Here is a 21192-nt window from a genome sequence, read left to right on the forward strand (position 1 = left end):
TTCTATTTTATTTTATTTTTACATTTTATTTTATTTTAAGTTCCAGTATACATGTGCAAAGTTTGTAGGTTTGTTAACCTAGGTAAATGTGTGTCATGGTTGTTTGCCACACCTATCAACCCATAACCTAGGTATTAAGCCCTGCATGCTTTACCTATTTGTCCTGATGTTCTCCCTCCCTCTGCCCCCTGCCCCCCGCACTGGCAGGCCCTGGTGTGTGTGTTTCCCCTCCCTGTGTGCATGTGTTCTCATTGTTCAGCTCCCACTTATGAGTGAAGACGTGCAGTATTTGGTTTTTTGTTCCTGTGTTAGTTTGCGGAGGATGATGGCTTCCAGCTTCATCCATGTCCCTGCAAAGGACATGATCTCATTCCTTTTTAAGGCTGCATAGTATTCCATGGTGTATATGTACTACATTTTCTTTATCCAGTCTATCATTGATGGGCATTTGAGTTGATTCCATGTCTTTGCTCTTGTGAATAGTGCTGCAATAAACATATGTGTGCATGTATCTTTATAATAGAATGATTTATATTCCTTTGGGTATATACCCAGTAATGGCATTCTTGGGCCAAATGGTATTTCTGGTTCTAGATCCTTGAGGAATATCCATACTGTCTTCCAAAATGGTTGAACTAATTTACATTCCCACCAACAGTGTAAAAGCACTCCTATTTCTACACAGCCTTGCCAGCATCTATTGTTTCTTGACTTTTTAATAATCACCATTCTGACTGACATGAGATGGTATCTCATTGTCGTTTTGATTTGTATTTCTCTAGTGATCAGTGATGTTGAGCTTTTTTTCATATGTTTGTTGGCCACATAAATGTCTTATTTTGAGAAGTGTCTGTTCATGTCCTTTTCCTACGTTTTTAGGGGGTTGTTTGTTTGTTTTCTTGTAAATTTGTTTAAGTTCATTGTAAATTCTGGATATTAGACCTTTGTCAGATGGGTAGATTGTAAAAATTTTCTCCCATTCTGTTGGCTGTCTGTTCACTTTGATGATAGTTTCTTTTGCTGTGCAGAACCTCTTTAGTTTGATTAGATCCCATTTGTCAATTTTTGCTTTTGTTGCAATTGCTTTTGGTGATTTCATCATAAAATCTTTGCCCATGCCTGTGTCCTGAATGGTATTGGCTATATTTTCTTCTAGGGTTTTTATGGTTTGGGGTTTTACATTTAAATCTTTGATCCATCTTGAGTTAATTTTTGTATAAGGTGTAAGGAAGGGGTCCAGTTTCAGTTTTCTGCATATGGCTAGCCAGTTTTCCAAGCACCATTTATTAAATAAGGAATCCTTTCCCCATTGCTTGTTTTTGTCAGGTTTGTTGAAGATCAAATGGTTGTAGATGTGTGATCTTATTTCTGAGATATCTATTCTGTTACATTGATCTATGTGTCTGTTTGCATACCAGTGCCATGCTGTTTTGATTACTGTAGCCTTGTAGTATAGTTTGAAGTCATGTAGCATGATGCCTTCAGCTTTGTTCTTTTTGCTTAGGATTGACCTTCCATTTTAAATGCATAGAAAATTTCTGCAAAGAAAACAATGATATAATTGCTATTATCATTACTTGGTTGGTGCTACCTGGTTAGACAGCACTCCTACTTGGTGTTTATGTCCATGCCTTTGGGGGAAATATTGTGAAATTTATGAGACATCTTGTTGGACTTTCAGTAAAGGCACTGTCAGCTCTCTCTCCAGCTGGACTTCTTCTTTTGTTAAGAGTTGTGACCCTTGCTGGGTGCCTGTCATGCCCCTTGGTCCCTATGGAAACTGAACCTTAAATTACCTCCTGCCAAACCAAGGATGAGAGGAGTTGTATTAGACACTGACCTCCACTCCAGGAAGTTTTGGAATGCAGTGTGGCAGGGGTGTGCCAGAGCTCTGTATCCTCATCTCTGTAGCCTGGACTCCTGGCAGACAGGCTAGCTGTGGCTTTGCTTTTAGTCTTGGGGCAGAGAGAGCCTCACACTCCAAAAGCGTAATCCTGGGGTTTTGTTTTTGTCAAAGGACAGGAATCCCTGCCCAGCAATGCTCACTCTCCAAAGGGCCTCCAATGTGGCAGAGAGAGTTTGGTGGGGCCAGCAGGGAAAATGGGCCACTCATCGGGACCTCCCTCCCCCGTTAGCTGGCAGCTTCATGACCACTTGTTGGGGGCCAGTGTCTCTAACTAAGAGGATCCCAGATTGGAAGAGCAGGACTGTAATGACACCTAGAGGTCTCCAGTCTCCAGGTGACACATCCCCTTCTGATGCTGAGTCCCTGCTGTGCTTGACATGTCCTTAGTACACACTTGACCCATGTTTGCTAACATCATATTTATTCTTTGTCTACTGAGATGCCACTGTGCCCACCATGAAGACACCTTTTATATCATTAAACAGAGCATTTTATCTCTTCACATCAGAAAAAACTAAAATCTCTCCAATTTGTTGATATGGAGGTGAGAGAAGAGACAGGAGGGCTGAAATTTGCCAGGGATGGAAAATAAAATTCTGCAGGGAGCAAATGCCATGGAAGTTGGAGAGCTGGACAAGGAAGAGAAAGTCTGAGCCATTTTGCCCTTTTCAGGGGCAAATTTACCTTATTAAATCTGCCTTGTTGTTTATCGCTCTTTGGGTATCAGGTTGTGCTTCTTTCTTTCTTTCTTTCTTTCTTTCTTTCTTTCTTTCTTTCTTTCTTTCTTTCTTTCTTTTTTCTTTCTGAGATGGAGTCTCGCTCTGTCATCCAGGTTGGAGTGCAATGGTGCAATCTTGGCTCACTGCAACCTCTGTCTCCCAGGTTCTAGTGATTCTTGTGCCTCAGCCCCCCGAGTAGCTGGGATTACAGGTGTGTGTCATCACGCCAGGCTAATTTTTGTATTTTTAGTAGAAACAGGGTTTCACCAAGTTGGCCAGGCTGGTCTCAAACTCCTGACCTCAAGTGATTTCCCTAACTCGGCCTCTCAAAGTGCTGGGATTACAGGTGTGAGCCACCTCGCCTGGCCAGGTTGTGCTACTTTCTGATTGCAGCATTGTACTGAGATGGCATGAGGTAGCCCAGACTTACTTGATAAGTCTTTCATAAGTCTTCACAATAACTCTTATGAAGTTATCCCTGTTTTACAGATGAAGAGACTGAGGTTCAGAGTGGCCATGTGACTGGACCAGGATGGTACATGGGAGCCAGCATTACATTCCAGATTTGCCTACTTCCATGTGCCATTCACTCTCCCATGTAGCTGTAAACTCCAGGGACTAAATTATGACCCTCAAGCCCTCTGTTACTGTCACATTCTGGACAAGGCCATGCCTGGAATTTACATAACATATAGGTAGTGAGAAGGAGCTAAGTAAGTGAATAAAGAAGTTATTTTGGTAACTTCTGTTGTGTATCAAATTATCTTGAAACATAATGGTATAAGGCTGGGCGCGGTGGCTCAAGCCTGTAATCCCAGCACTTTGGGAGGCTGAGGCGGATGGATCACGAGGTCAAGAGATTGAGACCATCCTGGCCAACATGGTGAAACCTCGTCTCTACTAAAAATACAAAAAAATAGCTGGGCGTGGTGGCAGGCTCCTGTAATCCCAGCTACTTGGGAGGCTGAGGCAGGAGAATTGCTTGAACCCAGGAGGCGGAGGTTGCAGTAAGCCGAGAACGTGCCACTGCACTCCAGCCTGGACAAAAAGAGTGAAACTCCGTCTCAAAAAAAAAAAGAAAAAAAGAAACTTAATAGTATAAAACAACAACTGTTTTATTGTGCTCATGATTTTGTGGGTGTGGAATTTGGGAAAGGCTCAACTAGGCAGTTTTTACGTGGAGTCTCTCATGCAGGTGCAGTCAGATGTTGGCCGGGGCTGCTGTTATCCAAAGGCTCGACTGGGCAGGACATCCATCCAAGATGGCCCAATCCCATGGCTGGCAGCTAGTGCTGGCCACTGGCTGGAGGCTTAGTTGGGCTGTCAAGTAGAGCACCTGCACATACTCTCTAAACAAGTGGTTCTCAACCAGAGGTGGTTTTCCCCTCAAAGGGACACTTTTATCTGTCACAACTAGAGTGCTACCAACATCTGGTGGATGGAGGCTAAGGATGCTATAAAACAACCTTCAATGCACATGACAGCCCCCCAGCAACAAAGAAATATTCAGCCACAAATGTCCATAGGGCTGAGGTGGAGAAACCCTGTTCTAAAACATGGTGGTCCCAGGGTGTCAGGTTTCTTACATGAGGCTGGCTTCCCCTGAGTGAACTCCAGAGAAAACCAGGTGGAAGCTATATCTCCTCTTATGACCCAGCCTCGGAAGTCACATAGCGCCAGGTGTGGTGGCTCACACCTATAATCCCAACACTTTGAGAGGCCGAGGCGGGTGAATCACTTGAGGTCAGGAGTTCAAGACTAGCCTGGCTGACATGGTGAAACCCCATCTCTACTTAAAAATACAAAAATTAGCTGAGTGTGGTGGTTGGCACCTGTAATCCCAGCTACTTGGGAGGCTGAGGCAGGAGAATTGCTTGAACCTGGGAGGCAGAGTTTGCAGTGAGTGGAGATCACGCCATTGCACCTCCAGCCTGGACGACAGGGTGAAACTCCATCTCAAAAAAAAAAGCAAAAGTCACATAGCATCACTTCTGTGTACTTTATTTGTCAAAGCAGTCACAACGCTGCCTAGACTCAAGGACAGGAGACAGGGCCCCCGTATCTCAGTGGGAGGAGTGTCAAAGATTTTTTGGTCATTTTTTCACAACCAAGGAAGATAATGGGAATCAGCATGGCAGGAAGAAGGCAGGGCCAGAGAAGCACTGGGGGTTTTCCTGTGGCCACCAGCCCATCCTGCTGGACACTGGCCATGCTGACACTGAGTCACTGGACAAGCTCCCAGGAGCAGCTCTTGTCACTGGCTCCAAAGCCTTGTCAAGAACTCCTACACCATGAACCCTTTATCAAAGCACTCTGAGTTTTCTCTGGACCAGTAGGAAACTGAGATCAGGATGTCTGCATTTGACTCTCTTTCCACTTCCTTCCTCCTTCTCTCCAGTTAAACCCCATCCATCCTTCCCAGCAGTTGATAACTGGGCTCTCACTTGCTCCTGTAACCTCCCCTACCTCTGGGCACCTAAGCACTTCATTGCAAGTTCTTTTATTACTGGCTTGAGCAGGGGAATGTGCCATTAATGATTTAATCTCCACAAGACATTTCTCCCTAATTGCTAGTCATGGATGATAATTAGCAACTGTTAATTCCTGATAATTAACAAGCTAATACTTAGAGGTAATGGCGCCTGGGTAATCATCTTAAAAAGTTCCCGTCTCTACTAAAAATACAAAAAAAGTAGCCGAGCGTGGTGGCAGGCACCTGTAGTCCCAGCTACTCAGGAGGCTGAGGCAGGAGAATGGCGTGCACCTGGGAGGTGGAGCTTGCAGTGAGCCAAGATCGCACCACTGCACTCCAGCCTGGGTGACAGAGCGACACTCCGTCTCAAAAAACAACAACAACAACAACAACAAAACTCAAGAAGGCTGCCTGCTTCTGGAACCCAGCCCCCAAAAGATGACACTACATGTTGGCATCTCTAGCCCAGGAGTTTAGCTGGAGCCCTGCACTTTTGTATACAAGGACAGTGATTGGAGAATAGATCACTCTAATCTTTAATTTAGTTTTCTTCTCTGATTCTGGAAACAATACATGTTCTTTGAGAAGCTTTGTTGAGCACAGAGAAGTATTAAAAAAAACCATGCATAACCTAATTACCTGGAAGCAGCCATCATCAACATTTTGGGTTATTTCTTTCCAGTCTGTGAATTTTGTATACAGTTGAGTTTAAGTTAAAAGTGTGATGTTGCATTCAACTTCATTAATTTACTATTATAGTGTAAACATTTTCTCTTGTGATGGCAACTTATAAAAAATGGCTCCTCTCCTATAAGAAAAATCAAATGAACATGAGATTCATGGGATAGAGAAGGAACCATGTAAAAGCAGAAGCTCGAACAAGGGTCTAGGAATGCAGTCCAGACTAGGGTGTTTCAAGGGCCTTCCTGTCCCTACTGAAGACACTGGGTGGGAGAATATGTACACACATGCACAACTACGTAGGAAAAAAGACTAAAAGGCAATGAACTAAGATATTAATGATGATGGTGTTCTCAGAGTGGGAAAGTGCAGGTAATTTTCATTTTCTGTGTTATATAATTTTCTGCACAATACAGAAGAAAAAAGCACTGGGTCAGGATCTAAACTATTGCTGGTGCACACTTTTATCTTTTCAAGTAACTGACTGGGTTATCCCAGGTACTTCTCCCCTCTGGATCTTGATTTCCTGTGCGTGGTTTGAGGGAAGTATTAGTCCTGCCACCCCACTAGGTGAGTTTCAGAAGTAGAAATCCTGGGTCATAGTGCACCTCCAAGAAGCTACCAGAAGATATGACTGGATGACTCCCAGCAATATGCCCTATAGTATCAAACGAGAAGCCTTTATGTGACACTTGGCCACTTCTAAAGAAACATTTCTGAATACTGTGTCTCGTATATTTCTAGATTGCCTGAGTGACCTACTTTGGATGATTTTCCTTCTTCCCAACACTCTTTGAGCCCATATTTCTTCAGTAGGGAGATGATGTAGTCCAAGCACAGACTTTGGAGTTAGACCTGGGTTTAAAACCAGCCTACGGCTCACCTATGGTTTCCTGTAGGCTACTCCACATCTCTAACCCTGAGTTTCTCCATCCACAAAGTGGGGATATCCCACCTACTCATGGGGTTATCGTGAGGTCCTGATGAAACCCTGTACATGAAGGGTTTTGCACAGTGCCTGGGAGCTAACCCATACTCAGTCAATAATATGATTTATTTATAAATAAATAGGATCACATAATAGAAGCATAGATATAATTTTGTAATGAATAAGATTGCTATTTTCCACCCCAGGTAGCATTCCATAAATGTATTACATACTCTGGAAATAGATGAAACTTTTTGGTTTTCCTAGGTATATTTCAGGCTTTAGGATCTGCTATTGTAGAGTTTTGCAGGCAAGGTCACTTTCAGCCTCTTTTATTTCTTGCTTTTGTAGATAAAGATCCAATCTCCTCTCCACTTTCATCTTTCCAAATCTCCAAGACATGAATCTTTTTCATCTCCCTGCCAAGCTTAACATTAAGATTGGCTGCTCAGCTTCGACCAGGCAACAGCAGTCGTGCTTCGGAAGCTCTGATCCATTCTCTCTGCTAGACTCAGGGGCTTAGTCCACTGTTGCTTAATAACAGTACCTTATGCCAGGATCATGCTTTAGACTTTTTTCAAACCATAGTCATATCTGCTGTCGCGTTTAATCACATCAGCAATTTTGTGGAGTGAGCAAGGCAGGTCTTCCTATTCTTCCTGGCATGCAGTGTGGTTCCCAAAGTGGGTTTCACAGAACATGATATCTTTTTTTTTCTTTGCTCAAATAAGTTTGGAAAATACAGAAATAAGCAAAGCTAAGCAGGCTTTTCAAAGCCTTTACCATAATGTGCAATGCGGTTCTTCAAGAGCTAGATGCAGTGCTTCTCACAAGCTGTTTTTTTTTTTTTTCCTTTTAACCAGAGTCACTTTTTCTAGAATATCCCATGGAATTATTGCTCCATGGACCTCACTTTGGATAAACTCATGGGGGTGGGAGTTTGAGAACGCAAGCCTTGAAAAAGGGCTTGCGAGTGGGGCAAGGTAAGGTTCAAATGCAGGCACCAACATTTGCCAGCTGAGTGCTCTTGTGCAAGCTTCTTAACCTCTCTGATCCTCAGTTTGCTCACTTGTAAAATGGGTGTGGTAATAGAATAGCCAGGATTAAAATGGGGAGTAAGGTGCTTAACAGGATGCCTAACAATGATAAACATTCAATATACTTTGGCTTTTATTATTAGTCTCTTCCTCCATGTTATCCAGGAGAAAATCAGGCTTCAGAGAGTGTCTTAGTTTGTTCTGTGTTGCTATAAGAGAATACCTGAGACTGGATAATTTATAAAGAAAAAAGGTTTATTTAGCTCTTGGTTCTGCAGGCTGAGACGTTCAAGGCCATATCCCTGGCCTGTGATGAGGGCTTTCATATGGCATCACAACACAGCAGAGAAGGGCAAGAAGGAAACAGAGGAAACCTGAGGCTTTATAACAACTCAGTCTCAAGGGAATTAATTCATTCCTTCAAACTAACCCAGTCTTCGAGGGTGAGAACTCACCACCATGAAAACAGCACCAAGCCGTTTCTGAGGGATCCCATGACCCCAGACACCTTCCATTAGGCCCACCTCCCAACACTGCCACATTGAGGATCAAATTTCAACATGAGCTTTGGTGGGAACAAACAAACCACCTTATCCAAACCATAGCAGAGAGGTTAATTTCCCAACCTTACACGGATCTTTAGTGGCACGGTTGAGTGTAAGTTCAAGGCTCTGTTCGCCTTTGGGAGCCATATCCCTTTGTTCTCCACTGCTCCCCTTACCCCTGCTAACCATCCTTGGGGTTTCAATTCCATTTCCTTTGGCAGATGTTGGGACTTTGTGAGCTTCAAGTGTAAATGACAGGGTTTGGCTAACTACTGTTAATATAAAAATACTATCATTACAACGTCACTTCCACTTCCCACCAGTCGGCGGCAGCCTTGCCCTGGGCCTCTGCTAGGAGTCGGCTTCTCTTCCCCAGGACCTGGGTTCTGCCTGTTATGATGCTACCCCACCTTCGGTCAGAACGGGATGCTGTGGTTTCCCATTTTTCCAGCTCACAAACTCTGCAAGCGGCAACACCTCTGATTTTGTCACCTCTTCCTCAGCTGCAAGCACAGGGCTTGTAGGCGCTTTACTAGATCCTTGTGCTAGATACAAGCTATCCTGCTCCCCTCTGCCCACGCTGTTGCATGGAGAATGACTTGGCTGGGTGGACAGGGCTGACTGTTTGGCGTTTCATTTCTCCCTCCTTTGTCAAAGCCAACACAGGAAGGATCATTGTGGCTTAAAGCCCTGTGCTCTTCAGCCTTGCAAACATGGACATAGACTCACGCATGCCTCCAGGAAGCCAATGTGTGGCTCACTCTGTAGATCAATCAACTTTCCCATGATCAACTGCTAGAGCAGGGCTGGTGCTGTGGAATCAGGGCCAGCGTGCACCGCTCAACCGCTTCTCACAAAGAGGTTCTAAACTCTCCCACTCTCCTCCTACAGTCAACTCACTGTGCAGACAAGTCTGACTTCTGTTCCTTTTCAGCTATCTCAATACCCACTTGTGCCTCGGATCTCAACTGGAACATGATACCATCCCTGGGGTAGGGCTTTAGGACACCACTGGAGCCCTGATATTGGTGGACTGCACCAAACCTCTGCTGCACCTCTTTCCTAAACACCACTAACATCCTGTTTCAAAAGTTCTGACTTTGCAATATTGCAAGGGGCCAGTGAAAGATGCTGACAGGGTAGCAAACTTGCAGCCAAGGCTGGCTTGTGTGACACAACCTTTCTGAGTTGCCCCAGGCCTCATCCTCTTCTAGAGATGGCTCTGCCTGCCCCCTCCCGCCCCACTGGATGACCCCTTCTGGGCCCTTGTCATATCCTGGGTTTTCCCCATCATAGCAGTTGCTACATTACAATGCCATCACCTGTTTGCTTGGCACAGCACTTCTCAGATTTTAGTAGGCAGACAACACACCTGGATCCTGTTAAAATGCAGATTTCAATTTAGGATGTTGGAGAGGCCAGAGAGTCTATTTTTCTAACCAGCTGCCTGGTGATGCCTACATGGCTGGTCCATGGACCATACTTTGAGTAGCAAAGACCAATTGTTTTGAACTTTGGCTACACATTAGAATCACCTGGCAGAATTTAAAAAATACCATTGCCCAGGCCCCACTTGAGCCCAATTGTATCAGAATCTCTTGGACCAGCGCCAGGGTATCAGGGATTTTTAGACACTTCCTAGGTGATTCTAGATTACAGCCAGAGCACAGAAGCCCTGAGACTGGCTATGGGCTCCATGGGGGCTGGCATCTGTCTGCCTTGCTCTCCACTGTTTTCTAGCTCCAAGTCCAGTGCCTGACCCTGGCAGATATCAGCAGGTGGGGCTTGTGGTTGACCTTGCTTAGACACTTAGCTTCTCTTTTTCTCGTTCATTGCTGGCCCCGCCGATACAGCGTGCTGAGCAGGCAAGAGTCAGCCCATTTCTGATTAGGTGGATTTAGGAGGCTGTTGCACTTGAACTGTGGTGTGGCTTCTTTACTTGTGTTGACCCAGTCCTCCAACTTATTAGAGTCACATGAGGAGGACACCTTCCTCCAAGAAATCTTCCCTGCCCCTCTACTCCTTCCCAAGGCTGCTGCCATTTTCCTGTCTGGAGCTGGCATCTCTCACAGAGTCTATTTGAGCCTCAGAATCCTTTTCAACACAGAGAATCTCACCCAGCAGAGTTCTCTCCTCCATTCTTCCTCTCTACTTCCTGGACAGGTCTCTACCACAGCCCTCAATGGGTTGCATTTAATTGCTTTGGGGGTGCCTTTTTTCTTCTGTATGGGAAACCCTTCAATGGCAAGGATAGTGTCATGTTCATTTTTGTATCTCCCATGTCTGGCACAATGGGTTGCTGAATGAACGAATGAATGAATGGCAGTACCCAGCAAGGGGACTCCCAGAGAGGACAAGGGGGTCCTTGCAGTGGCATGCCAAGAACGCTCTGAATTGCTGCAGGGTTAGGGGGAGGGTGGCACCTCTCTTGAGGTGACCTGGTGTCCAGGGGGTTGCCTGGTGGTCTTTACCCATCCATTGAGCCGGGTTGGGGGTTGACTTTAGTTACTGGCTCCTCATCTTGGTCTTCTCAGAGCCGTGGGTACTGCCACCTGCTCACCCACCCTCCCTAGCCTCAGAGCACAGTCCGTGCTGGTGGGAGCGTGGCGACTGGCTGCGCAGCAACGGTCCAGGAAGATGAGTGCCTGTGGGAGGAAAGCCCTGACCCTGCTGAGCAGCGTCTTTGCTGTCTGTGGCTTGGGCCTCCTGGGTATCGCAGTCAGCACCGACTACTGGCTGTACCTGGAGGAGGGTGTGATTGTGCCCCAGAACCAGAGCACCGAGATCAAGATGTCCCTGCACTCAGGACTCTGGCGGGTCTGCTTCCTTGCAGGTAAGGGTGCCCAGGGTTGGGGACAGCCCTGCCCCCTGACATCACCTGCCCCAAGAGGTCCCTCCCTGGGAAGAGATGGCCAAGAGATGCTGGAAGGAGACCGTTCACCATGGATGATCCCTATATATGGCAGGTGGTGCTCCCTGCAGTGACTGGGACCCCATTCCAAACTCAAGTCCTGATTCTCGATGTCCATTTGAGCCAGTCTTTTCACCTCCCAGGTCTTCCTTCCTGAAAGATGAATGTAACTATGCCTTCCCCACACTCTGCTCCCAGGACTGGATGCGAATGACACTGCACAGATCTCAAATGTTCATGCATGCTTTAGCTCATTGAAGTATTGATCCCATATAATTCTCCCAACGGTACTGCAAGACAGGACTTGTTATTTCCACTTTGCAAATGCAGAAATGAAGATTCAAAGAGGTTAAGTCTCCTTAACTCAGCTTCCTTGCATCCACTAGTTTATAGAATAGAAAATACTTGGCAGTTTCTCTGTTCCTCCCTCCATAAAATGGCACAGAGGAAACACATGAGCAGGTCCCTCCAGCTCGGCAGCATGGTAGAGGTTTTGACCCCACTTATCTGGGCCTGCCTTTTTACTCACTAGGGCTTCCCTGTAACCCTTCAAGTTACCACTCCAAGAATTTTATCCTTTATCCCTTTATCATGGCCCAAGACCAGCCTGCACAAGAAAAGCATCTCCAAGTCATACAAGACTAGCTGCAAGCTGGGCTGGCCTGGATTGCCACAGTGTGGTCACTGGGCTTTTCTTGGTAGGGGCCTGTAACTTATGTGTGCATCGGGAAGAGACACAGTTTGGCTCTCCCAGCCTTTTTCCTCCCAGCTTGATAGTACAGCTTTGGGGGATGGAGTGGGTATATGTTCCTACCAGTATTTAGCAGAGAAGACACCTCAAGGTGTTGAGTCTGCCATGGGAATGGCATCCAACTCTGGCTTCTTCTGCCCCAGACTGTGTGGCATTGGTCTGTGCTTAAATCTGGAGTTTGAAGTCACTAGGATCTGATTTCCAGGGTGGTTGACAAGGCTTTTGGAGTTTTGCTCCATGACACCCACACTGGAGAATCTAAGTCAGCTATGCACCATTGTCGGCCCCATCTGGCCAAACGCAGTGAGATGGCACCAGATGTTCACTCAGCATGGAGAGTTTGCAATACCAACCTCTCTTCATGTGACTCTTGGTGCTTGGGTCCATCCTCACACAGGCGCTTCTCCAGGAGGGTTGTCATGTCAGGACGTGCCTCCACCCCTGCTGTGGGCTATGAGCCAGGGACAGGACCCCCATAGGGTTTGGATCCAGCTCAGGTGCAAAGACGCAGCAGGTCAAAGATCCTAAAAACACACTTGGAAATACCATTTGTATGGACTAACTTCAAATCCATGTTCAAGAAGGACCTGGAAATGTGATTCTTGTCTCCACAGGTGAGGAGCGGGGGCGTTGCTTCACCATAGAATATGTGATGCCCATGAACACCCAGCTGACATCCGAGTCCACGGTCAATGTTCTAAGTAAGTGCCTTCAGTCTGGCAACCTGGGCCACTGGCTGGACAGAGAGGAGCAAGGCAGAGGGAAGAGTCAGTGTGCCAGCATATTTCTCAAGAGGAATGCCCTTAGATTCAGCTAGGTGTGCTGTCCCGTTAATTAGAGATGATCCACTAGAGCTTAATTTTCCAGTAGTGAAAACAGGTTGCTGGAGTCTTCCAGTCTACTGACCCAGGCATCAATCAGGGAACTGAGCTCTCTGGACCCCAGGGAGCCTGACTTCATGGCCTTGACCTCAACAGAGTCGGTTCTGCCCCCAGTATGAATTTGCAATATTGCAATGCAATTCTGATACTAATCACCTGGAGTTAACAGAGACTCCACAGGTTTAAGGTCTCAGTCCCTAACAAGACTACCCTTATTTCAGATACCAGCTGCAAGTTCAGAGGTCCCTGGCCTCCTGCACTTCTGACCAATTAGCTCCAAATATGGGAGCTCCCATAACTCCGTCAGGTTCAATAATTGCAAAAATGACTCACAGAACTCAGGAAAGTGCTATACTTACCATTCCAATTTTATTACAAAGGATGCAAATCAGGACCAGCCAGATGAAGAGATGCATAGGGCAAGGTCTGGGGGTGGGTCCTGACTGTGGAGCTTCAGAGTCTTCTCTCCATGGAATCAGGTTGTGTCACCATCTTCACACACTGATGTGTTCATCAACCAGGAAGCTCAACTGAGCTTTGGTGTCCAGAGTTTTTATTGGGTTTCATTACATAGGCAAGATTGATTACATTATTGATCATGTGATTGAATTCACCCTCTAGCCCCTTACCTTCCCTAGAGGCCAGGCTGATATCACCTGGCTCAAAACCCCAGTCTTCTAATCCCATGGTTGGTGTTTCTAGCCCCCATCCTGAGTCACCTGGTTAGCAAAAACTCAGGAGTCGTTGAGAGACCCACCATGAATAACAAAGATACTCCCATCCTTGGAAAATTCCAAGAATTTAGAGGTGATCTCTCAGGAACCAGGGACAAAGACTAGCCCCAACAGAATTACTCCCCAAGTAATTATAAGTTGAAGAAAACAGAGGCTGTAACTGTCCCCTGCACCATTCAGAGCAACCCCTTGCCCAAGGAAACGGTGAATCTGCCTGGAAGAGGAAGCAAGATGGAATGACCTGGCCCTTCCACAGCTGCCATATTTGCAGGTGGTATGGACTTCATATTGGCAGACAGTGTGGACCCCCAGGAGGGTAGTAGCTTATGCCTGGAGGAAATGACAGAGGCCCTGAGGATGCTGGCACTTGAAGTCAGACCTTCCAGGCCCACCTCAGGGACAAAAGTCCTGCTAGTAATGGGAGATCCTCAGGCCACCTGATGGGGGTAGAGTCTGGGGAACCCCTGCAGGGGTGGGGCTTTGAGGACCTGTTGGTGGACACTGCCAGGAACACTCAACTCAGGATGATGAGGAATGAGTCAGGCCTGGAGGCTGACAGGCCGCCCTTTTGTCCCGTTAATTAGAGATGATCCGCTCAGCCACACCATTCCCTCTGGTCAGCCTCTTCTTCATGTTCATTGGGTTTATCCTGAACAACATTGGACACATCCGTCCCCACCGGACGATACTGGCCTTTGTCTCTGGCATCTTCTTTATCCTCTCAGGTAAGTTGTGTTGTTTTCTTTTCTTGCACCCTGGATTTTTTTTTTTTTTTTTGAGACAGAGTCTTGCTCTGGCACCCACACTGGAGAGCAGTGGCGTGATCTCGGCTCACTACAACCTCCACCTCCTGGATTCAAGCAATTCTCCTGCCTCAGCCTCCCAATAGCTGAGATTACAGGTGCCTGCCACCACACCTGGCTAATTTTTGTATTTTTAGTAAAGATGGGGTTTTTCCATGTTGGCCAGGTTGATCTTGAACTACTGAGCTCAAGCAATCCAACTGCCCTGGCCTCCCAAAGTTCTGGGATTACAGGCATGAGCCACTGTGCCCAGCCACCCTGGACTTTTGCTGTTTAACTCCCAAAAGGCTCTGCATTGGGAAGTCCTGGAATTAGGATAGGCTGAGTCAGTCATCCAGACAGAATTGAGTCAGAGCTGGAGGAAACATCTGAGGACCCTGGGCCCATTATTACCTTCCAGAAGAGCAACAGAGGCTCCACAGGAGGGGTGACTGCACAGGCTCCCCTCTGGCAAATCTGGGATTGGAACCCAGGGTTCCTTCCTCACTCCACACATCACTGCACCTAAGGACTTTTTAATTCCCGCCATCTTGAGTATTCCTATTTTTGAAGGGGCTATGTCTTCATATTTGTGCATGAATATTAAACACAATCTGCCTTTGGAATAATGGTTCTTCACCTCCCCATCCCCCAGCTGTCCTCAGGAGACTCCTGCTGTCTCCTTCCCTCTCCAGTCACACCCCACACCATAAACCCTCCTAGACCCCTTCAATATGGACTTGTCTTCCTGGACTGATGTGAGGTTGTACTTCATTCTTTCTTCTTTTTATTCATTCATGATATCTACCAGGGCTTATTCTGGCTGCTGGCATCACTGCCTATAAAAAGGGCAGTGTAATGGGAGATACAAACAGTAGACAGGAAATAGGAACCCAATGTGAATAGGACTATGAATGGTGGCCAAGACCAGTGGCTGAAACTCAGGGCAAAGGTTGGTCATGGAAGACTACCAGAAGGAGGCAAGCTAAAGGATGAGTAAGAATTAGGCAAAGAAGTGAGGTTGGGGGGAGAGGTGTGGAAAAGGGGCCTGGAGGAAAGTGGGAGGATGAAGCACTGGGGGAACTGAGTGTAATCATTGTGCATAATGGCAGGCGCAAGGAAAAATGTAGTGAGAAGAGAGACTGGGGAAGGCATCTGAGGTCATCTTATGGATTTGGGACTTTAGGAGAAGACTTAGATGGATTTTGAGCCAAGGGATGACACGACTGGGTTTGGATTTTAGAATGACCATGCTGGGGAATGGAGGGAGGGAGGGAAGCAAGACAGGAGGCAGGGAGACTAGGCAAGAGGCTATCCCAATAGTAGAGGCAATGGCCCAAACAGGGGGTTGATGGTGGAGAAGAGAGAAATGAGAGGGTTCGAGTGACATTTGAGAGGTAAACTCATCAGAAGTAGGATGAGGCTTCCAGGGAAGAGTCAAGGTGAGTGCCAATTTCTTGCTTGAGCACTGGGTGGATGGCATATCACATCACTGATTCAGAGATCACAGGAGAAGGAGGAGATTTGGCCAGATCATGAGTTTATTGTGGGAAATGCTGAGTTTGAGGTTTCCTTATGACATCTGGGAGGAGGTGTCCGGAAGGCTGCCAGAGGTCAGCGTCTGGGGCTCATGGGAGTGACTTGGACCAAAGATAGAGATTGGAGAGCTATCAGCCTAGGGAGTGGGAGAGGAATCCATAGACATGGATGAGATTACTCATGGCCGGTGTGTCGAGTGAGAAGAGGAAAGAAAACAGCAAATAAAGGTAGGCTCTTTCTCCTTTTCAAGGTGACCTGTGCATTTTCATGGAGACCTTTTCTTTTGGAGACAATGACTCGGGCCAAAGGAGTGGCTCTCGGGGCATGTAATTTAGGTGCCCCAGACTGACTGACTGGTTAGGGATCCTGGGGAGAAGATGCTTGGATGGAAAATGGATGGGTGAATGGCTTGAATAATTGATGGATGGATGGATGGATGGGTGCGTGGTTGGGCGGATAGAAAGAAAGGAAAAACAGCTATTGGATACCAAGCATTATGATTACCACCTGACTCCTAAGTAATTTTAGGATCCTTTTCCCAATATTTTCTTGTCAACGTAGCTTGGGAGCCAGGTGGCAGTCAGAAAGTCTGATGCCCAAGAGCCACTCTTTCTTTCTCCTTCCATTCATCCATCCATCCATCTATCCACATACCTACCCACTCTTCTTTCCATCCATCTGTCCATCCATTTTTCAATCTACCCATCAACCCATCATCCATCCATTCTTCCATCTATCAACCCATCCTTCCACCCTTCCACACATTAACCCAACACGTATTTATTGAGCACCAGCAATGTCATCAGCCCAGCCTTTGCATGGTGATATTTCCACGTAGTCTAAGAGGTACAGACACAGGGTTAGTTAAGCTTTTTATTTTTCCTTCTGTGAACTTCACGATAGCCAAAGCTATAAACAGCAGCTTTGACATACGTGAGGTTTTTCAGCAGTGGGCTACCGGATCAGAGATCTAGGATTGAGATGGGCCACATGAAGTCATTTCAATGATAACAATAAGGAGGGTTCATTTAGGGCACCAATGATTCAAACGTAAGTACTAGGAAGGTTTCGGTCACACCAATTTTCCTTTAGCATTCATCCTTCCAGATGCCCTAGTTTCATAAAATAATGGGAGTGGAATTAAACCTGAACAACTCAAAAGAGAGTAATTAATTATGTCTTGATTCAATTACAGCTACTAATTGATAGAACTGATGCCTGAGGCGGTCGTTTGCACAGTGGCAGTAGGAGGTTGGTCCCCCCAGCCTCCTGATTTAAGGTTTGCCAAAATCCGGACAAAATCCCTTTACCTCCCCTACCTAAAGATCTCAGACAGGCCACACCTTGTGGTCAGGTGGGTCGCACAGACCATGGGCCACATGGGGGGACTCCGCAATGATAGGTGACACCTACCACTTTGGCTATCTCTGCCCACGGAGCCTATTTTACCCTTCAGTTCTGTAAAAGCCACTTTCTAGCTCAGTGGTTCACAGCCCTCTTAAGAAAATGCAGTGCCAGGCGCATTGGCTCACACCTGTAATCCCAGCACTTTGGGAGGCCGAGGCCGGCGATCACTTGAGGTTAGGAGTTCGAGACCAACCTAGCCAACATGGAGAAATCTCGTCTCTACTAAATACACAAAATTAGCTGGGCATGGTGGCAGGCACCTGTAATCCCAGCTACTCGGGAGGCTGAGGCAGGAGAATCGCTTGAACCCAGGAGGCAGAGGTTGCAGTGAGCCGAGATCGCGCCATTGCCCTCCAGTCTGGGCGACAAGAGTGAAAATCCACCTCAAAAAAAGAAAAAAAAAAAAAAGAAAATACAGTGCCAGGTCCCCATCCCAGGCCAGGTGTATCAGAATGTCCAGAGCTGGGGCTCAGGCCTGTGTGACAGATACGCACAGCAGGATGAGAACCACTGGGCTTCGCCCATGGCTTAGGAGGGCAGCTATATATGAGCTTCTTCCCTCAGACTCTCTGCTGTCTAGAAGGTGCTGGTCTAAACAGGGTGCTTGGGAGGAAAGTTTCTGCTCTGCTCTCCTTTGAACTCCACTGAGAGCATTGTTACCCCAAGGCTGGTAGCTTTGCTCCTGAATTGCAAAGGGAGGTAGGTGCCACCTCAGCAAACTTCTTGGGCCTCTGGGCTGAGCATCCCCTCTCCCCTGCTGCCCAACCAGGCCTCTCTCTCGTGGTGGGCCTGGTGCTCTACATCTCCAGCATCAACGATGAGATGCTCAACAGGACCAAGGATGCAGAGACCTACTTCAACTACAAGTATGGGTGGTCGTTTGCCTTCGCTGCCATCTCCTTCCTTTTAACAGAGGTAAAGCCCATCACCCTAAGTAGGGATAGGCTGGGGCTAGGTGCTGCCCCACTGAGCCGGGGAGAGTGGAGAGGGGGGAGAGAGGACATTCCACAACCATTTTGGACCCTAGACCACCCACCCTACTTCCCTTCCTCATCCCAGAATGTGTCACTGTCTTACCTTTCTGGGTCTCCTCCAGCCAGGATGTCCCCAGGGCCCTGCTCCTGTCCCCACATCCACTTCCCACTCCACTCGAGCTGTGTCCTGTGTAGACCCCAGCCAGGGGAAATGAGATAGGCCCCAGCAGCGAGCTGTCCTCTGCTGTCTTCTCCCTGTAGAGTGCCGGGGTGATGTCTGTGTACCTGTTCATGAAGCGGTACACCGCAGAGGACATGTACAGGCCCCACCCTGGCTTCTACCGCCCTCGGCTGAGCAACTGCTCCGATTACTCAGGCCAGTTCCTACATCCAGACGCCTGGGTCAGGGGCCGCAGCCCCTCCGACATCTCCAGCGAGGCCTCCCTGCAGATGAACAGCAACTACCCCGCCTTGCTCAAGTGCCCCGACTATGACCAGATGTCCTCTTCGCCCTGCTGAGCCTCGGTTGCCCCCATCCCTGGACTGTGGGTGGCCAGACAACCCTTCCTGTTCTCTCCAGGTGACCCCTGAGCCCCAAGCCTGTGGTTGACAGGCCTGGGCCACCCACGCTTAGCTGTTGTCACTTGACCCCAGTCCTCTCCCTGCTTCTCCAGAAGGGCTCTAACTGCCCCAGCATGGGTATGGGAGTCTGGAGTCTGCAGGCAAGTTGATTGTCTGGGAACATGGGAGAAGCCCCGCCCATGTGAGTGCCAATCACAGCAGTGGCTCCAGGAAGCCAGCAGCTCCCCCCAAGCCCAGGATGTTCCCTTTGTATATTCTTGCTGCACCCCCAACTTCATGGCACTAGGCCAGGGCCAGCTCTGAGATGCCAAGCTCCTTACACAGATGCAGCTGGACTCGTGCACTTGCCAACTGGCTTGGCCATTCACATTCAAGATCTACACCATCTGGCCGAAAGGTGACTCTGATATAGAGGTCTGGCTGACTTAGACATGTCAAGCTGTCAGTGTTCCTTCTGAACTCCTTTCTCCTTTTTTGTCACCCACCTCCCTCCACGTGACACAACTGTCTGTGCTCTTCCCTCCCTGACACAGGCTGTGAACCTTTTCTCCTTTCCTCACACCAGAACTCAGCTGCCCTGGGCCCTGGCCCTAAGGGACTAAGGGTGGCTCTGAGGCCACACTGATGAAGTCACAAAGAGGTGTTAATGGCTGAAGACATCGTAATATGTATGGCCCTTTGATAACATATTTTATAGGAGACTTTTACGCCTTAACCCAAATAACTGATTCTGACAATGAGAATTTTAGAATCGGGCTGGTCTGAGTTCCTATTATCTGACAAAGTTTCTGGTCCTGGGGATACTGACCCCTTACAAGGGCAATATTTCCAGACCAAGACCCTAAGATGGAATCTTGTAGACAGCTGTCTAAACCACCTAAGTGGAAGGTAGCCTTCGATGAGGCTGCCTGGGAGTGGGAGCTGGATTTGATGACACCTGGTGCGTCTTGAGTTCAAACAAAGGCAGACTTGGAATAATCCAGCTGCTCTCCGAAGGCTGCCTGTGAACATTTGGGGGTTGCCAATTTAATCCTAATATAGAGGAGTGTCTGCTTCCTGGGTGTAGGACAGATGTGGGCAAATCAGATTTTTCCAGAAGACCAGGCAGTTTGACACCCATTCTTCTGGTGGGAAACTGGAGCCAGAAGGCTCTCAATCACCCTCCGCAAGTCCACAGAAGCCACTGCAAGCCATGCCCCCCTTCAGCTCTCCAAGTGTTGGCTTAGCTTAGATGTTTTTGATTTTGAGATTTTGAGTAGCAAAACAATGCTGTGTGTCGCTGCTGTGCCCGCTCTTCTCTTGCCCTCTTTAAGACGCCGTTAGGTTCTGAGAACGGAAAGCCATGGTGGCGACACGTGGGCTCCAGCACGTAGTCCAGAAAGCTGCATGTCTGGTGTGCGCAGCCTTGGAGGGGCAGTGTGTTAGGCAGCCGGGCTGCCTCAGTGAACTACCACAGACTGAGTGGCTTAAATAACACACATGAATTTTCCTACAGTTCTGGGGACCGGAGTCCAAGATCAAGATGTTGGCAGGATTGGTTTCTTCTGAGGCCTCTGTCCTTGGCTTGCAGATGGCTACCTTCCTGCTGTGTCCTCACGTGGTCTGTGTGCCCGTGTCCCCGGTGTCCCTCAGTGTGTCCAAATTCCCTCTCCTGGTGTCCAAGGACACCAGTCAGATTGGATTCGGGTCCATCCCCAATTAATTGGTGGTTAATTTTCATGAAATAACCTCTTTAGAGGCTCTATCTCCAAATACAGTCATATTCTGAGGTACTGGGGGTCATTTTACAAATAAATTTAGGGAAGACAGAGTTTAGCCCATGACAGGTATTTTGTTGCTAGATTCTTCCATTTGTCTCACAGCATGGTAGAGGAGAAGGATAAGAGAAGCCAGTTCTGGCCCCAATTCAGCCACTCATTCACCACGAATCCTTGGGCAACACCCTTCCACTCTGAGGGGCTTGGCCTAAATGGTTTCCAAGCTCACTCCCCTCCCACCCACCTACAACTCCAATGACTCAGCCTCCTGTGGGAGGCTCCCTGTTGCTTTTGTATGTGACTTTTCAATCCTTGCCTATAAACTGATAGCAACTGCAAGCCCCCCCTCCCTCTCCACTGGCACCCTTGCAATGACTGTTGTATTCTTCAGTTACTGTTTACAGAATAATACCAAAACCACGTTCTCCTCACCGCAAAGTAAAGGAATCAGTTTTTGTGCTTGGAGACAGTTAGATAGCGTTTCCAAACTGGACATTTAGGTAAGCGCTACTCCAATTTTTATCAATGTAATTAGCTCCTAATTGCACTTTTCTCTCTCTAGAACACTCTTTCCCTGTCACTGTG

General features: G+C 47.5%; 1 protein-coding gene across 1 annotated transcript in view; it reads left to right on the forward strand.

Moving 5' to 3' along the window:
- Nucleotides 1–19596, forward strand: part of CACNG5 (calcium voltage-gated channel auxiliary subunit gamma 5) — a 50940-nt gene extending 31344 nt beyond the window's left edge. Inside the window, exons 2-6 of the mRNA XM_054459605.2 lie at nt 10824–11122; nt 12566–12652; nt 14151–14291; nt 18064–18209; nt 18530–19596. Coding sequence (XP_054315580.1) covers nt 10927–11122; nt 12566–12652; nt 14151–14291; nt 18064–18209; nt 18530–18787 — 828 coding nt within the window. The 5' untranslated portion in view covers nt 10824–10926 and the 3' untranslated portion in view covers nt 18788–19596. The remainder of the gene's footprint in view (nt 1–10823; nt 11123–12565; nt 12653–14150; nt 14292–18063; nt 18210–18529) is intronic.
- The last annotated feature ends 1596 nt before the right edge of the window (nt 19597–21192 follow it).

Source organism: Pongo pygmaeus, chromosome 19 (genome assembly GCF_028885625.2).
Source record: "Pongo pygmaeus isolate AG05252 chromosome 19, NHGRI_mPonPyg2-v2.0_pri, whole genome shotgun sequence".
Taxonomy (NCBI): domain Eukaryota; kingdom Metazoa; phylum Chordata; class Mammalia; order Primates; family Hominidae; genus Pongo; species Pongo pygmaeus.